This window comes from Bufo gargarizans, chromosome 3 (genome assembly GCF_014858855.1).
Source record: "Bufo gargarizans isolate SCDJY-AF-19 chromosome 3, ASM1485885v1, whole genome shotgun sequence".
NCBI lineage: Eukaryota > Metazoa > Chordata > Amphibia > Anura > Bufonidae > Bufo > Bufo gargarizans.
The window spans coordinates 117,687,778-117,705,502 of NC_058082.1; the positions used below are offsets into that span (position 1 = coordinate 117,687,778).

The 17,725-nt window shown below is 41.7% G+C and overlaps 1 protein-coding gene across 1 annotated transcript in view; it reads left to right on the forward strand.

Moving 5' to 3' along the window:
• Nucleotides 1-17,219, forward strand: part of TAC3 (tachykinin precursor 3) — a 59,680-nt gene extending 42,461 nt beyond the window's left edge. Inside the window, exons 2-5 of the mRNA XM_044285501.1 lie at nucleotides 1,520-1,622; nucleotides 6,077-6,109; nucleotides 12,367-12,420; nucleotides 17,149-17,219. Of these exons, the coding sequence (XP_044141436.1) occupies nucleotides 1,520-1,622; nucleotides 6,077-6,109; nucleotides 12,367-12,420; nucleotides 17,149-17,219 (261 nt within the window). The remainder of the gene's footprint in view (nucleotides 1-1,519; nucleotides 1,623-6,076; nucleotides 6,110-12,366; nucleotides 12,421-17,148) is intronic.
• Nucleotides 17,220-17,725: the final 506 nt, after the last annotated feature.

Sequence of the window (17,725 nt, forward strand, 5' to 3'; positions counted from 1 at the left end):
CAAACCATTTTGATGGGGTTTCCATCAATTAAAAAAAAAAATTGTGAAACAGACACCCTCTCGTCTTCAGAGCAGGGCGTGCCTGGTTTGATGCTCGGGTCTCCCATTGACTTTTATTGTATTAAATTGTACTTGAGCACCCATAGTATTCGGACGAGCACTCCGATGTGCCAAGCATAGCGACGATTGAGCCGAACAGCAGTTCGGCCGGGCATGCTCGCTTAACACTATTACACATATAGGGAGGTAATCACTGGGGCAGAGAGAGGAGAGGCAGGTTTAGAAACCTGCCTCTGCATATTACAGTTAGTCATCTTCACCATTCAGCAGACGCTAAAGACAGAATTTTCTGAAAAATTGCAGTTTTCTATACATAAACACATATTTTAAGTTTTAGTTTGCAATCTGCATTTCTTCATTTATCGTCAGAGTTCCTAATATGCAACCTGCTCCTACTTTCAGACTTGTCTCATGTGGTCGTGTCCCTCCTATTAATGTATGCAGAAGAGAGGTTTGTGTACCCAGAATGTTGCTGCCTTCCCTAGCTCTAATGTATGAGTACAACTTCATTCCTGAAAGGCAGAAAATGCCATCAGAAACAGGAGCAGTGCCCTAATGGGTTTATATCAGATTTGGCAGCTCTATCAACTAGGTGAAGGACAGCAACACACAAACATACATAAACACACATACCTCCTCTTATGGCTTAAAGGGAACCTGTCACCTCCAAAAAATCCCAAGCCGGCAGCAGTACCTGAGAGTAGCCAGCAGCGTGTTTGTAATGATCATTTTCTTCCTGCAGGCAGAGGAAGCAAAAGCTGTAAAAACATTCTTTAATCCCCTGCCGGCGCGCTTCTCCACGAATGCTTGAAGTCACGGAGGCCTCCTTGCTTCAAGTCACGGTAACCACGCCCCCTTCCCTGCCCCTTCGCTGTGACTGACAATCGGCTGTTCGGCAAAGCCAGCCAGTACGGCTGGTTGTGCATAAGCGCTGCCAATCACAGCGAAGGGGGCGTGGTTACCGTGACTTAAAGCAACGAGGCCGCTGCCTCCGTGACTTCAAGCATTTGTGGAGAAGCACGCCGGCAGGGGATTAAAGAATGTTTTTACAGCTTTTGCTTCCTCTTCCTGCAGGAAGAAAATTATCATTACAAACACGCTGCTGGCTACTCTCAGGTACTGCTGCCGGCTTGGGATGTTTTTTGGAGGTGACAGGTTCCCTTTAATGAACATTTCTCATGTAATCTCTTCCTTTTACCAGCATTACAAATAGACCATAAAAACAACTGTTAAAAGAGAGAAGTAAGAGGGGAGACTTTTCCATGCAACTCTATCCTTGTCTAGTTGGAAGCAGCAGGAAAAGGCCATTGTATCATCTTAACGGACCTTATATAGGCCATGAAAGTGATTGTCACTGCCATTGCTGCATCTAGGGTTCCTGTTTATCCATTATTGTGTTTCTCTGATACGCCGTTCCTGGGATCTACAAGTAAATATGAATTGTTGTTTTTTTTATCAGAAATCTTTGGATGTCTACAAAATGCCAGCATCACTTCTGAAAAGATTCTATGAAGATGATGCATATGATGGTTTTGTTGGACTTATGGGCAGAAGAAACTCTGGTAAATTAAAGTGAATTTTATTTATTAATTTATTATATTTCCAGTTACTCATATAACACCAATCAAATAACCAGTCAGTGGGAATCAGGGTACCTGGAGGAAACCCAAACAAACACAGGGAGAACATGCAGACTCCTTGCGTATGTTGTCCTTGGTCTGGTTTAATCGTAGACCCTGTTAGTAGAAGGCTCTGAGCATGCAATTTTATTTCAGTGGGAGAGGGGGAAAATCCATTGTCTGACTCCTCTGTCAATGGCTTAACACCCACAAGAACAAACAAGTTTAGAGTTGAACCCAGCCATATATCCATCTTCACCTAGGCAGCCCATCTACCAGTAACTGTTATCCATGAAATTCATTATTTCAGTCCTATACATGCAATATAATAGACAGAAAGAAGTTGTTTTTAAAGGAGTAGTCCGGGTTCAGAGCCCCTCTGATATGCTCCGATGCAGTGGCAAAGCGTGGGTTGTCAGCACCCGGGGCAAGCCAAGTATTGCTCCCCTCTAACCTGTGGCCACGTCCCTTTTTACAGAAAATGTAGTAGATATCACTTGCAATCATACGTAACATCACAGATAACACAGTGGAATCTCTCTGAGAACAGATAATGTAGTAGATGGGTGTGAGCCCCCAGAATTCAGAACACGCACAGTGTGACCTAAAGTCTGGAGCCAGGCTGCTACAGTGTAGGCCAAATTATATATCCACCCTCCCTTCACTACAGAACATACAGGGTAATACAGCGCCCCGTACCTCTTACATCCAGTGATGTCTCCTTTGATAAATATGTTCTCCTTCCTCATCTTCTCCTTTTAGACCTTCAGACCAGACCACCATTTTTTAGCCATTTCTCATCTCTGCAGTTTGAAAAAAAAAATCTTAGTTTACTACTTTTCCATCATCCTTTAATCTTCTGGACAAATCATCCTACCACCCCCAATACTGTGCCGCTGTGCTCCCCAATATTATACTGCAGAAACCGATAAGTCCCCTGATAATAGTAGTACCACACAGATAATGCCCCCTTCAATAATTATTGGCACACAGTGTCATAAAATAACTGTGCCCAGCAAATACTGCCCCTGACACTGATAGTGTAAACATAACGTCCCCCAAAAATAATTGTGGTAAGGTGATATTGTGCCAAGGTGCCCCCACAGTAATAGTGCCCCCAACATGTCCCCACTGTGCCCCAGAAGTAATAATGCTCTCATAGTGCCCATACTAGTAATCATGTTCCCCATAGACCCCCAGTAGTAATAAAGCCCACCATAATGCCCCCCCAAGTAGTAATAATTCTCCTTATAATGTGACAGTACAAAAATGCCCACTTATAATGTGTGCTAGTGCAAAAAATCCCCCCTTTTAATGTTAATGTCCCCATAGTGCTCCCATAATGTGCCAGTATTAAATACCCCTATACAGTTCCCCATAGAGCTCCTATTCTGCCTTCCTCCTAGTGCCCCCCCATAATGTACCAGTATAACATGCCCCATACAGGTATATAGTGCCCCGGTAGATGCCCTCAGTGTCCCCCATAATTTGCACGTATAAAATACCCTTAAAATGCCCCCATAGTGCGCCCCAATAATGTGCCAGTAAAAAGTGCCCCCTTAGTGCCCCCCCAATAATATGTCAGTAAGAAGTGCCCCCATAGATGCCCCCCCAATAATGTGCCAGTAAGAAGTGCCCCTATAGATGCCCCCCCAATAATGTGCCAGTAAGAAGTGCCCCCATAGATGCCCCCAAAAATTTGCCAGTAAGAAGTGCCCCCATAGATTCCCCCCAATCATGTGCCAGTAAGAAGTGCCCCCCATAGATGCCCCCCTAATCATGTGCCAGTAACAAGTGCCCCACAGCGCTCCTCTCCTGTATTGTACCATCTAAAAAAGTAATAAACATGCTTACCTCCAACAGGCTGGGAGCAATGCGATGCAGGCCTCTTCCGGCCTGTGTCCCGTGCTGTACGGCTAAAGTATGTGATCGCGCCCCCTGCACCGGACTCTGATAAGCTGCAGACCTAGTGCCTGCAGCCTATCAGAGGAATGGGGAAGGAAGACGCCTCTTCCACCCCTGTCCCGCAGCATCCATCTGTATCGCTGTCCTGAGGACGGCGATACAGATGACTTTGGAGATGAGCGCTTCCACAATGGAAGCGCTCTTCTCCCTGTGCCCTGCTGCCCCCACTTGTGACCAGGGCCGTGCTGCCTGAGGCAATTGCCTCACCTCGCCTAATTGGTGGTGCGGCCCTGCTGGCGACCCCTGAAATTTTGCACCTAGGGAAATGCCTCCCCCGGCCCCTCCCATGCTACGCCACTGCTAACCCTTGCCCTGTGCTGTATCTTACAAGGCAAGGGCTGCTTGTTTATATTTTTTACACTGCTAGGCAGGAGCTTTTTACAGGCTAGAACAGCGAAAAAGCCCACCAATTAGTGCCAGTGACATCACTAAATATACCAAAAAAGCCCTTGCCCTGCTCGATTCATGAAATGCTCCTTTGCTCATATCAGGGGGGCTGCCTGGGCAAAAATAGGGGTTATGTCCAGGTTCAGCTCTGAACCTGGAAAACCCCTTTAAAGGGGTATTCCAAGGCAAGAAAAAATATGTCTCAGGGACTTCACATGCTGTAAAACAATAACAATGCTTATACTCATCTCACTAATCCCCCACCACTACTATTCTGACAATGCCAGAGTCACGGCTGGTCCTCTTCGCAAGATGAAAGGAAATGGCTGTGAATGTGGTTCAGCCAATCACTGCTGAGGCAGATCATTGCTGCAGCCAGTGGTAGGCTGAGCAGAGTTCCCAGCCATTTCCTGTCATCTTGAGAAGAGGCAGCAGAGACCCTGTGCTGTCAGAATAGCAGAAATGGGGGATCTGTGAGTGTAATTCTGCTATTTTTTGCAGCATGTGCAGCCCCTGAGACAGCTTTTTTTCTTGTAGTAGACTACTCCTAGACTAGTAGACTACTCCTTTAGGCTTCTTTCACATGTCTGTGGAACATGGTCCGTGAGAAACCATGGTCTGTGCTGGAGCCATGGCATCATTGGTTGCTATGACGACATGGTGCCGCAGCAGTACAGTAATACACTAGTATGATCTATATGAGTGTATTACTGTTCTGCGGCGACACAAAGCACCCGGCGTCATAGCAATCAATGATGCCATGGCTCCTGCACTAAGCAGGATGCCAATCCGGTATCTCACAGACTGTGTTCCACGGACGTGTGAATGAAGCCTTAATGCTACACATTTATTTTTCAGCTGATTGTATTATATTGTGATCAGGGGTGCACCTAGCCTTTCTGCTGCCTGAGGCGAGGCCTGAAACGGTGCCCCTCCCCAATAGCAATTTATTAACCTAACCCCTATGTCACATTTAAAGCGCTCATTGCCCATCGCCCTTCCGCTCCCTGGTGCTGCCTGAGGTGATCGCCTCACCTGGCCTCATTGGTGGTGTACCCCCGATTGTGATTGACCCTCCAACTGAGGACCACTAAGAAAGGCATCTTGAACCAGATGACCACAGTTTTTATATGTGTAGCCTTATTTAGTACTGTATGTTACATAACAGGCTGAACTAGATGGACAGATGTCTTTCTTCGGCCTTATAAACTATATAAACTATGCTAATATTTTTATTTCTGAGCAAAATGAGGTCTGACATTTCAGTAATGACCATAAATAAGGATTGAAGATGAGTGAAATCCTCAAATTTATATTCGGGTTGAATTCAGCCAGCAAGTTGACTGATTCAATTCTGGTCTGAATCGATCCTACCCAAGTCAAAAGTGCTCTTACTGTCCTGAAAATGTGTATAGGTCACTCTAAAGTCACCTAGTACTCATATTTTTCTCTCTTGTCGCTTACTTTTTTTCTCACCCCAAAGTTTGCCTGAATTGAACCACCAAAAACTCAGATGCATCTCAAATTTTTTCAAAATTCAGCTAGAATGTGATTAGCTTAGAAATAGAATGAATACACTCATTTCAAATATGGATTATAGCCAATGTATTGGTGTCCCATGCTTTATAGGCCCCAATCAGACAACACCAGTTGGGATATGTTAGATTTTGAAAATATATATATATTTTTTTAATTAGCTGAAATCGTTAAAACTAGAATGCAATAATGTTATATTTGTCAAAATGGGTTGTCTTGTAAAAAAAGAGTGCATGTGTTATTAATATCACTTTACTATAGTTTATTCATAAGACTTCCAGGGAGATAGCAGTGCTGGGTAATGGGGCGTAGAATGCAGTACAAGTAACATTTATACATAATAGATAGCAGTTATGTTGGGTGTAAAGAGCAGCCGGGCAGGAAGCAGATGTGAGCAGCAGGTGTGATGAAAACATGGGGTAATAAACCTTTCCAGTGACATCTTGATAGAGAAATGTATATTGAATACTGTGATTCCTTATACCGAAAACTGTTTTGTTATTTTATAGATTCCAAGGAATTTGCCTCATTGCCATTAAAAAGTAAGTAAGATACAGAATATTAGCAATACAGAGATATACCACCGGCGCTGATTACAGAATTGAAGCAGCAGTGTCAGGAACAGCTCCGCACTAGCTGTTAAGAAAGGGTTAAACACATGAAAAAGGGGGAGACACCGCGCTGAGCCTAGATCACCTGACCCTAATTTACCTCTTGTTCCGATCGTGTACAACCTATCCACCTCAGTTTTAAAACAGGAATAAAACGTTGAATAATAAAACAAGAAGTAAAAAAACTGTAAAACAGGATTTTTTCAGGCCCCAGAGAAAAGGAAATTCAAAAGGGGATGTAGAGGAGGGAAATTCGCCAAAAAGAAGAAATTACAAAAAATAATGAAACAAAGAGAAAAGGAGGAGGAAAATAATGTACAAACTAATCAAGATCTTGGACAAAAAATGTATAATCTAAGTAAATATGTGCTAAATAAGGGAGAAGAAGAAATCCTAAAAAAAGGGCTTAAATTTGCCCCAACAACCTACTTCAATAAATTCGAGGCCTTTATAGGGATACGAAAATTTATGAGGCGCATAGCCCTAAAGAAACATCATATGAAAAAGAATAAGAATAGGGACCGAAAGGAAGAAACAAAAATTAATAATGATCCATTTAAACATACCAGCTTGAAACCCAGGTCTCGATTTGACCCAATAAACGAATATTCGACAGCATTAAATACCTTTATGAACTTAGTTACAAGGGACATCAAGAAAATAAAAATATCAAAAAGATCTAAATATATGAGTAATATAACCAAAGCTGAAAAAGAAGCAATAATAAATATGCAAGAAAACAACCAGATAATCATCCGCCCAGCAGATAAGGGGGGGGGGGATTGTTGTATTAAATAAAGAGGATTATGATAGGGAAGCGTTAAACATACTAAGTGATAGTAAGACATATCAATTACTAAAAAAGGACCCTACAGAAATTTTTATAAAGGAACTAAAAGAACTGGTATATAAAGCCAGAGATAAAGGAATACTTTATAAACAAGAGAGTTTTTATATTGACAATAGATATCCAAAAATGGCCATTTTTTACCAAAACCCCAAAATACATAAAGATGCCAATAGGCCCCCTGGTAGGCCTATAGTATCTGGGGTGGAATGTTTAACTAGTGCACTATCTAAATACGTGGATCAATATTTACAACCTTGTGCGCAATCGCTACCCACCTATCTCAAAGATACAAAGCACATACTCCAAATTTTGGAGACAATACAGTGGAGGGAGAACTATATAATAGGAACGCTAGACGTGAAGTCACTATATACGGTAATAGAAAATAACAAAGGCCGTGAAGCTGCACAATATTTTTTACACCAAAAGGGAGAACTACCCAATCCGCAGATAGAATTTATTGGGGAATGTATTTCATTTATTTTTGAAAAAAAATTTTTTAGATATAAGGATGATATTTATCTCCAGACGTGGGGGACCGCTATGGGGACGAGGTTCGCGCCGGGGTTCGCTAATTTATATGTTGGGAGGTGGGAGATGGAAAACATACACCCCAACAATGAGCTCCGGACGGGCCTCGTCCTCTGGCGGCGCTTCATAGATGACGTCATTTTTATTTGGGAGGGGGGGGAAATAGGTCTAAAGGAGTTTTTAATGGATATTAATAAAAATAATTTTTATTTGGAATTTACTCCCACATATAGTTTTAGGGAAATTAATTTTTTAGATTTAACTATCTATGTAAGGGGAGAAGAATATGCACAAAAACGTATGAAAAGCCCACCGACTCCAACAGCTATATTTCCAGGACCAGCTGTCATTTACCTTGCTGGCTTGACAACATACCTAGGAGCCAGTTTTTACGTATCAGGAGAAATTGCACTGAGCTGGCAGAGTATGACAAAGAAGCAGATAGATTAAAAATAAATTTGCATCAAAGGGATATAATGTAAATAAACTCTTGGAACAGAAAGATCAAATTAAATCCATAGAGAGGGAAACCCTTCTAAATAACGTAACGGTGGAGAAAGTATCAGAGATACAACAGGAGGATAGAGACATAGATAAAGAAGAAGAAAAAATTCCACCCATTATTATCCCATACAATGCACAAACTCGAACATTTAGGAATATTGTAAAACGTCATTGGGACATATTAAAGGAAGATAAGGTAATTGGACATCTGTTTAATGAAGATCCAGCATTTGTTTATAAAAAAGCAGCAAATATTGGGAACATAATCGCACCCACGAAAAAATGTGCAGCTATAATGAATACCAAAAAAATCAATGACAAGCAAAGGTTAAAAGGATTTTTTCCTTGCAAAAAATGTATGGTATGTAAAAACTCTCAGAAATTTACCAGCAAAATGAGCCAAATAACAAATGAGGATGGTACCTTTGAATATAACATCCGGGATTATATAACATGCAGTACTAAAGGGGTTATTTATGCCATAAAATGTCCTTGTGAAAAGTTATATATTGGGCGCACCAAGAGACAACTAAAAAAACGACTGAGTGAGCATATATATAATATAAATAAAAAATCTGAAGGGCACCCTTTGTCCAGACATTATACAGTAAAGCATAATGGAAAATTTGATGGATCCTCCTTCTTTGGGATACAAATAGTTAAAATGGACATACGGGGAGGTGATTTCATTAAAAATATGTCAAAAAAAGAAACCCAATGGATCTTCAATATGAACACACTGGTCCCGAATGGTTTAAACTCTGAAATTGAGTTATTTGGTTTTAATTGAATATACCAAATATATCCTTAATGGTAAATCTGTGCAATTAAGATGATATGCGGGTAGAATAAAAGGCAGCTACTAGAGGCACCATGCTGATTCCCTGACGAAGAGTGCCGTAGCACTCGAAACGCGTAGGAAGGTCTTTTGGTGCTAACAGCAGCCCGTAGCTCAACAGGTGACGTCACCAGCTCCCCTTGTGAGCGTGAGCGTAAGTACAAACGGAGTCTCGCCACCGGCCGGGGCGAACTCCATACAGCCTACCTCTACCTGCTATTCACCTCCTGTATAGAAGAACACGTGCACATCGGAACGCCCGAGAAGGTGGTCCCCTAATCCCACACATCAGAATCAAGGTAATTCCTGTTTTAAACTGAGGTGGATAGGTTGTACACGATCGGAACAAGAGGTAAATTAGGGTCAGGTGATCTAGGCTCAGCGCGGTGTCTCCCCCTTTTTCATGTGTTTAAGATACAGAATATTATAAAAACAGAATAGACAACATGTGGAGAAACTGTCCAAAGCATCCAAGCAATCAGATCACATTGGAATCTAATGTGTGCTATAAATAACACTTTTATTATTTGTCTCAACTAGTTCAGGACCAGGACATTGTCATATGATATGAAGCTTGAGCCTTACAGATAAAAACCCTTGTAATTTGTGTCCTTAATTCTATAAAAAACTAGTACTGGGTTCCAAAGCCCCAAAATGTCATCCCAAGATAAGAGAAAAGGAAGAGTTAAGAAAAATAAGCAGATAACTAAGACAAATAATCTAAATTAGGTGAATTTCTGGTTGTAGATTGCAGCACAAAGGTCCTTTGCGCCACAATCTGTGACTTCTCCCCTCTCACTCCAGGTGTAAAAAAGTGGCCATGGCGTAGGAAGGAAGGAAGGAGACGGGCCCGCAGATGTACCGCCAGTGCAGGGCTTTATTAAGAACGGCCTCTAAAACACTGTTGAAATAGCAACATCAATAAGGACAAGCTATAAGGTTTAGCAAAATGAAGAAGCAGGAGGTGTCGCTGAGATCTGCAGATGATCACATTTTCAAGCACCTAGTTCCAATCTGTGGCATGTGGAAATGGCATAAATTCCAAATTGAAAGCAAAGTTTTTTAGCCACATCAAACCTTAGAAATTAGATCAAGTCATGTGGGATAATTGTGCATTGTCTCCTGTTCGTCAACATGACAGTTATCGCCATTGTGGCAAACTAAGAGGGACAGAATCCTTGAACTGAGAGACCCTGGTTTATCACTCTGGCAGAGTGGCCAGGATGCCACTGTTCGACCTTGCTTGTCCCGGTGATTGGAAGAACAACGATGAACTAGAATGTCAGCAAGAGATGTACAGAGGAGAACTTCTGCATGGACAGATCATTTGATTAGAAGAATTACATGTAGTGATCCATTCATCAGAAGAAATTTGCACAACATTAGGCTAGGAGATGGACATCCAGCTACAGATGTTCCATTTTACCTAATGCCACTGCTCTAAAAGGCTTTCATGGTGCACCGTAGTGTTGATCGCGAATATTCTAATCGCAAACTTTTATCATGAATATCGGCACTTTGAGAATTTGCGAAGATGTAGAATATAGTGCTATATCTTCGTAATCGCAAATAGTCTAGATTTTTTTTTATCAGTACTCTCACTGCTTTTTGCTTGTGGGCCAATGAGAAGGCTGCAATATCTTTGTCAGAGCTTAGCAACATCCCTAGCAACCAATAGGAAAGCTGCCTACCCCTTACTATATAAGAACCTCCCCAGTAGCCATTTTCTGTTCACTATTTTTAGCAGTTCTGAGAGAGAGAGAGCAGTGTCATTGCTGTGTTCTGTGCTGAGTCATCTGGATCCTTATTTAATTACATTAGATAGTTAGTTAGCTCATATATATAATACAGATAGTTAGGTGGAGATAGTCAGTGTAGGTTAGATCCTGATATAGTGTAGCTGATAGGTTGTAGTGCAGGGTGTTAGGTAGTGTGATGGGAATTACTGTACTGTGCATTTTCTCCAGTCTCAGGAAACTTCTAGCAGCTTGAAAAATGTAGCAAAAGTGAGCCACGCCTGTATTGCACGCACAATACGCGCATATTACATTGCCGATTTTCGCAATCAAGAAAATAATGACTGGAGATCACAAATTATAGAATTTGCGACTTTATGGCGATGATTAGGCCAAAATTAGCAAAATAATGCAAAAACGAGTGCAATCAATGGAGGTCTATTCTCTTCAAAGAGGGCTCCTGCTTTTGTCGCAATAATGGCCAGAGATTTGTTTGGAGACCATGTGGGCAACACCATAAATAGGCCCTTTCAAGGAAATTTCACACTGGTCCTGCTCCCTAGATTATGGTGTGGTGTGGCATAATGTATGGTAGCCGGACCCCTCTAATCTTTATTTCAGGTACACTAACAGCTCGGCGTTACAGAAATTTTGGTCATGGAACACAATGGTACACAATGGTACAGCCAATTCTCTAAAGTTTCTCAGGAGCCGTTTTTCAACAGGACAGTATTGCATATTGCTTATGTTGTTGTGAGAAGCCTGCTTGGCCTAAACATGCTACCATGGCCTGCAGCCTCTCTGGACTTGTCTCCCATTGATCACATCTGAAATATAATTCGCCAATGAAGAGGCCTTTACTAGGTAATGTCATACTGGTCCTGCTCCCAGGATTATGGTGCGGGATGGAGTAATGTACTAGCAGTGTTACGTTGATTTGGTCGTGGAACCACATGTTGCTTGTGCTACTGTGAGCAGCCTATTTGGGCTAAACATGCTGCCATGGCCTGCAGCATTGATCACATCTGGATGTCATGGGTCAGCAATTGCAAAGGGAGCTGCCAGCAGTGGATCTTGATGATTTGCGTGCCCAAGTGTATTCAGCATGGCAGAAGATTTCTCAGACAACCATTAAAAACCTAACTGATAGCATGCAAAGGCGTATAAGTGAATGTATTTCTGAACCCATACTCGATACTGAATTCATCAAGATATTTTGTTTCCTTTTTTTTATATTTTGCATATCATTAACATGTCTATCGATCCTGTAATTTCGATAATTTCACAACTTTTCCTTCTTGGTATCTTAATTTCAATGTTGAGAAGTGTATAACAGTCAGAAAAGGCTGCTGGATGCTGTAAATCATTCAGGACACATATTAGGCTACAACCCTTTCCTGCTAAACTCTGCGCCATAGTCAAACGAAAAAGTGCAGAATCCCTAGTTGCTCCAAATAGTGTCAAAATTGCACCAATATGCGTCACTTTTTCAATATTCTAGATGCAGGCACATTAGTTAATCTATGCCACTGTGTGAAAAAAAAACACTAGAAAACAACACATCAAAAAACCCAGATGACCAAAGAAAACGCAAGTGGTTATCCTGGCTTTTTTAGTGGTAAAAAAAACCTCAGTTCCAAAATCATGTGTTTAGGGGCCCTTATGTGTGACATCGGCCGAATGAGCGTTTTCTTATTTTAAGAGTATCATTTCCATTTGCATCTTCCAGGAGACATGCATGACTTCTTCGTGGGTTTAATGGGGAAGAGGAATCTACAGACAGGTACGTCTCCATAATTACTAGGGTAATTGTCTACTCTGTTTAAAGGGGTTATCCTGGAAAAGATAATGATTACTTATCCTTAAGATTGGTCATCAATATGACATCAGCAGAGGTCCAAGTCCCGACATCCCCTCCAATCAGCTGTTTCAGGGAGCCGCCGTGCTCACCGGAGGTCTGGTGAGAGCAACGCAGGCTCCTGGCAGCTGTCTACGGACTGCTCCGTACATCGTATAGTGGCTGTGCTTGGTATTGCAGCTCAGCCCCATTGACTAGAATGGGGCTTTGCTGCAACTAGGCCATGTGATCAATATACAGTGATGTCACTGGCCTAGGAAGAGGCTGTGGTGCTCAAGGCCAGTCCCGTGTGTCGCACCCCCACAGATCTGATACTGATAACCTATCCTGAGGATAAGTCATAAATATCTTTGCTGAATAACCCCTTTAACAATCCCACAATTAAGACACACGCACATACAGCATTTCTCTTTGAAATACTCCTCATTTAGAAACTAAATCCTCTCACAGGTGGAGCACCTCTGTGTGACACCATTGGAGTTTTTGAGATCTTTGAAATGCACACCCAGTGTTACAAAGGTCCCCGAGGTGCCAAGAACAGCTTGATGGATTATTCATCAACAGATTAATCTGTGTTAGAAGATGGTGTCTTTGTGATGTTGAAGCTGTGTTCACATATTGCAGAGGTCTGCAGAAAACTTACACTAGACAAACATAAGATAGCCACTCCTAAATGCAGCGTGAGGCTTCATGCACAAAACGTTATCTGTTTTGCGGTTTGAAAATTATGGATCTGCAAAATATAGATGCAGTCCATGTGGTGTCTGCATTTTTTGCGGACCCATTGATTTCAAAGGGTCCGTGATCTGCATTTTGCAGACATATTTAATCCTTTTGCGGTACGAATATAAGGATACGGAAAGCAGACGTATGATTGTACATCCATACAGGTATGTCCGTTCCGCAAAAAGATAGAACATGTCCTATACTTTTCTGTAAAATGCAGACTGCTGACCCAATGGGTCCGTAAAAAAAAACGCAGATGCAATATGAACTGAATATTTATTTTGCGGTTCTGCAATTTGCGGGCCAACAAAATGGATTTGGTTGTGTGCATGGGACCTCATATATATTCACGTTCCAAATAAGTAAAAATCGCAAAATAACCACAAAATATATGGGATTGATAGGGCATGAAAATCTGCAGCACATTCTACAATCAGCACACAATTTTCCCAGCTAATTAAATGTGAAAAAGATATTATGATCGTCTGTAAAACAGGTGAGCTGGAGTGGCAGCCATATTGGATGGTACACAGGTTTCAAAAAAGTTAATAAAAAAAATACATTTTGCAGCACACAACTGTATGTTAGGACCATATCTGATCCTCAAAAAATGTGGAGATGTCAATGGGGTCACAAAATATGCTGTCTGCATTCGTATGTGCGTTAGCGGCTTCCCCAAAAGATTTAACATGTCCCATTTTTGTCTATTTTGAGGTCAAGTATAGAACATTATTGCAGGATTTAAAAAATAAATGGCGAAAAGGCACTTGGCTAGTATCCGTGTTTTGTGGATACGGTTATGTGCATGAGTTCTTAGGCTTATGCACACGGCCATGTTTTTTGTCCGCCATGTTTTTTGCAGATCGATGTGGACCCATTCACTTCAACGGGACGGGAAAAGATACAGACACCGTGTGCTGCTTGAGTGCACTTAGCCTTTCTGCTGTCTGTGGCGAAAACTCAAACGGCGCCCCCCCCCATTCAAATTTCTAAACCTAACCGCTTTGCCACAATGAAAGTGCTCATTTCCCATGGTCCTTCCACTGCCCCCCTCTTGCCCCTACCTGGTGCTCCCTGAAGCGATCGCCTCACCTGGCCTCATCGGTGGTGCACCCCTGGTGTGCTGTCTGCATCCGTATGTCTGTTCTGTGGCACACACAAAAAAATAGAACATGTCTTATACTTGTCCGCTTTACGGACAAGGGCAGGACTGTTCTATAGATTGCAGGGCGTTCCGTTCAGCAAAATCCTAAATGCACACGGCCTGTTTCGCGGATCCGCAATTTGCAGATTGCAAAAACGTTTATGGCCGGGTGCATGAGCCCTTGCAGGTAAGGTTAACTCAAAGGGTGTTTTAGCACAGTGAAGCTAATTTCTTGCAATCATTTCTCTTCCATATGTGAATGGGGTCGTATTTGCAGGATGTGCATCCATTCACATATATGGTGCAGTCCTACAAATATCTGCAACAAATCTCCTTACATGACTATGTCAATGAAGCTTTTTTCCACTGTGGCAGCAATCCTCAAGGTCCGCACCATACACCACCACAATGGATTTGAAATGAAAGGAAGAAGATGTGCTTTAACTGCAGACTGTCAGCTTTAATTTGAGGGGATTTACATCCAAATCAGGTGAACGGTGTAGGAATTACAACAGTTTGCATATGTGCTTCCCACTTGTTAAGGGACCAAAAGTAAAGGGACAGAATAATAATCATAAATCAAACTTTCACTTTTTAATACTTGGTTGCAAATCCTTTGCAGTCAATTACAGCCTGAAGTCTGGAACGCTTAGACATCACCAGATGCTGGGTTTCATCCCTGGTGATGCTCTGCCAGGCCTCTACTGTCTTCAGTTCCTGCTTGTTCTTGGGGCAATTTCCCTTCAGTTTTGTCTTCAGCAAGTGAAATGCATGCTCAATCAGATTCAGGTCAGGTGATTAACTTTGCCATTGCATAACATTCCACTTCTTTCCCTTAAAAAACTCTTTGGTTGCTTTTGCAGTATGCTTTGGGTCATTGTCCATCTGCACTGTGAAGCGCCGTCCAGTGAGTTCTGAAGCATTTGGCTGAATATGAGCAGATAATATTGCCCGAAACACTTCAGAATTCATACTGCTGCTTTTGTCAGCAGTCACATCATCAATAAATACAAGAGAACCAGTTTCATTGGCAGCCTTACATGCCCACACCATGACACTACCACCACCATGCTTCACTGATGAGGTGGTATGCTTAGGATCATGAGCAGTTCCTTTCTTTCTCCATACTCTTCTCTTCTCATCATTCTGGTACAAGTTGATCTTGGTCTCATCTGTCCATAGGGTGTTGTTCCAGAACTGTGAAGGCTTTTTTAGATGTCATTTGGCAAACTCTAATCTGGCTTTTCTGTTTTTGAGGCTCACCAATGGTTTACATCTTGTGGTGAACCCTCTGTATTCACTCTGGTGAAGTCTTCTCTTGATTGTTGACTTTGACACACATACACCTACCTCCTGGAGAGTGTTCTTGTACTTGATCTGGCCAACTGTTGTGAAGGATGTTTTCTTCACCAGGGAAAGAATTCTTCAGTTATCCAACAGTTGTTTTCCGCAGTCTTCCGGGTCTTTTGGTGTTGCTGAGCTCACCAATGCGTTCCTTCTTTTTAAGAATGTTCCAAACAGTTGTCCCATTATTTTTGGTTCCTTAACAAGTGGGAGGCACATATGCAAACTGTTGTAATTCCTATACCGTTCACCTGATTTGGATGTAAATACCCTCAAATTAAAGCTGACAGTCTGTAGTTAAAGCACATCTTGTTTGTTTCATTTCAAATCCATTGTGGTGGTGTAGAGAGCCAAAAATGTTAGAATTGTGTTGATGTCCCAATATTTATGGACCTGACTGTATTAGCCTGAATCCATAGAGCCCATTCATTAGTAATTGATCACTTGCAGTGATCGATGACTCCCTCACTCGTGGCACCAGGTGTGGACACAATTGTTGATGCAACATCCAATGAGTGTAATGCATGGGTACAATTAAACAGAATGGGATCCTGGATAATACTGCTGGGAGTCACATGATTCTCTCAGTTGCTCAGTGTGCAGTTCCATTCCTCCACAGCCAATGTCAGTTCAGGCTTTGATGAAAGTTTTGATGAAAAAGATAATTAAAGGGAATCTGTCACCTGGTTTGAGCATATTAAGGTGTTACTACTGCCATGTACAATAAAATACCTTATTTCTTGCTGTAGTCTCCATTTTTTGTTTCATGATTTCATTAGCGATAAAATCCACTTTTTATGTTATACAAATGAGTGTCCAAGGTGCCCAAAGGGGCGTTATTATCCTTCTCTGAAGCCCAGTAACTCCCCCGTACAGTGCCCAGCCCGCCTTCCTTTAGAGCCCAAGCACGCCTCTTCCAGAAAAGGTAACTGCCCACACCCAAACTCTTTGCTGCCACCCCCGCCTCTTTGTGAAATCTCACGACTGCCTGCGCCTGTGCGATGTAGAAGCTCCTGGGGGCAATAGCTTTAAATTTGTCACTGGGCTCAGGGCATGCCCAGTGACATGGCCGCAAAGAGTCCGGGTGTGGGCAGTTACTTATGCTGGAAGAGGCGTGCTTGGGCTCTAAAGGAAGGTGGGCTGGGCACTGTACGGGGGAGTTACTAGGCTCCATATTAAGATAATAATGCCCCTCTGGGCATTTTGGACACTCATTTGCATAACATAAAAAGTGGATTTTATCGCTAATGAAACCATGAAACAAAAAATGAAGACTACAGCAAGAAATTAGGTATATTATTGTACATGGCAGTAGTAACACCTTAATATGTTCAAACCAGGTGACAGATTCCCTTTAAAGAAGTAAATTAATTGTTATATGAAACAAGTATTTTTGTGCAAGCACATATATATAATTAACACATCAATCTTAATTCAAGGGACCTCTAATAATGAAGCGAATGAAGCTGAGCCTGAATCCAGGTACTCAACAAAATGCAGAATGAAGTAAGTATCTGCTCAGTTATATATTGGCCATAGATGTAATGCTAAAAGGCCCATTTAACCACTTCAGCCCCCCTAGCTTAAACCCCCTTAATGACCAGACCACTTTTTACAATTCTGCACTACACTACTTTCACGGTTTATTGCTCGGTCATACAACTTACCACCCAAATGAATTTTATCTCCTTTTCTTCTCACTAATAGAGCTTTCATTTGGTGGTATTTCATTGCTGCTGACATTTTTACTTTTTTTGATAGTAATCGAAATTTACCGAAATTGTTGCAAAAAAACGTTATTTTTCACTTTCGGTTGTAAAATTTTTCAATGAAAACTACATTTCTATATAAATTTTTCTCTAAATTTATTGTCCTACATCTCTTTGATTAAAAAAAATGCAATAAGTGTATATTTATTGGTTTGGGTAAAAGCTATAGCGTTTACAAACTATGGTGCAAAAATGTGAATTTACGCACTTTGACTTTCTGAGCACCTGTCATGTTTCCTAAGGTTCT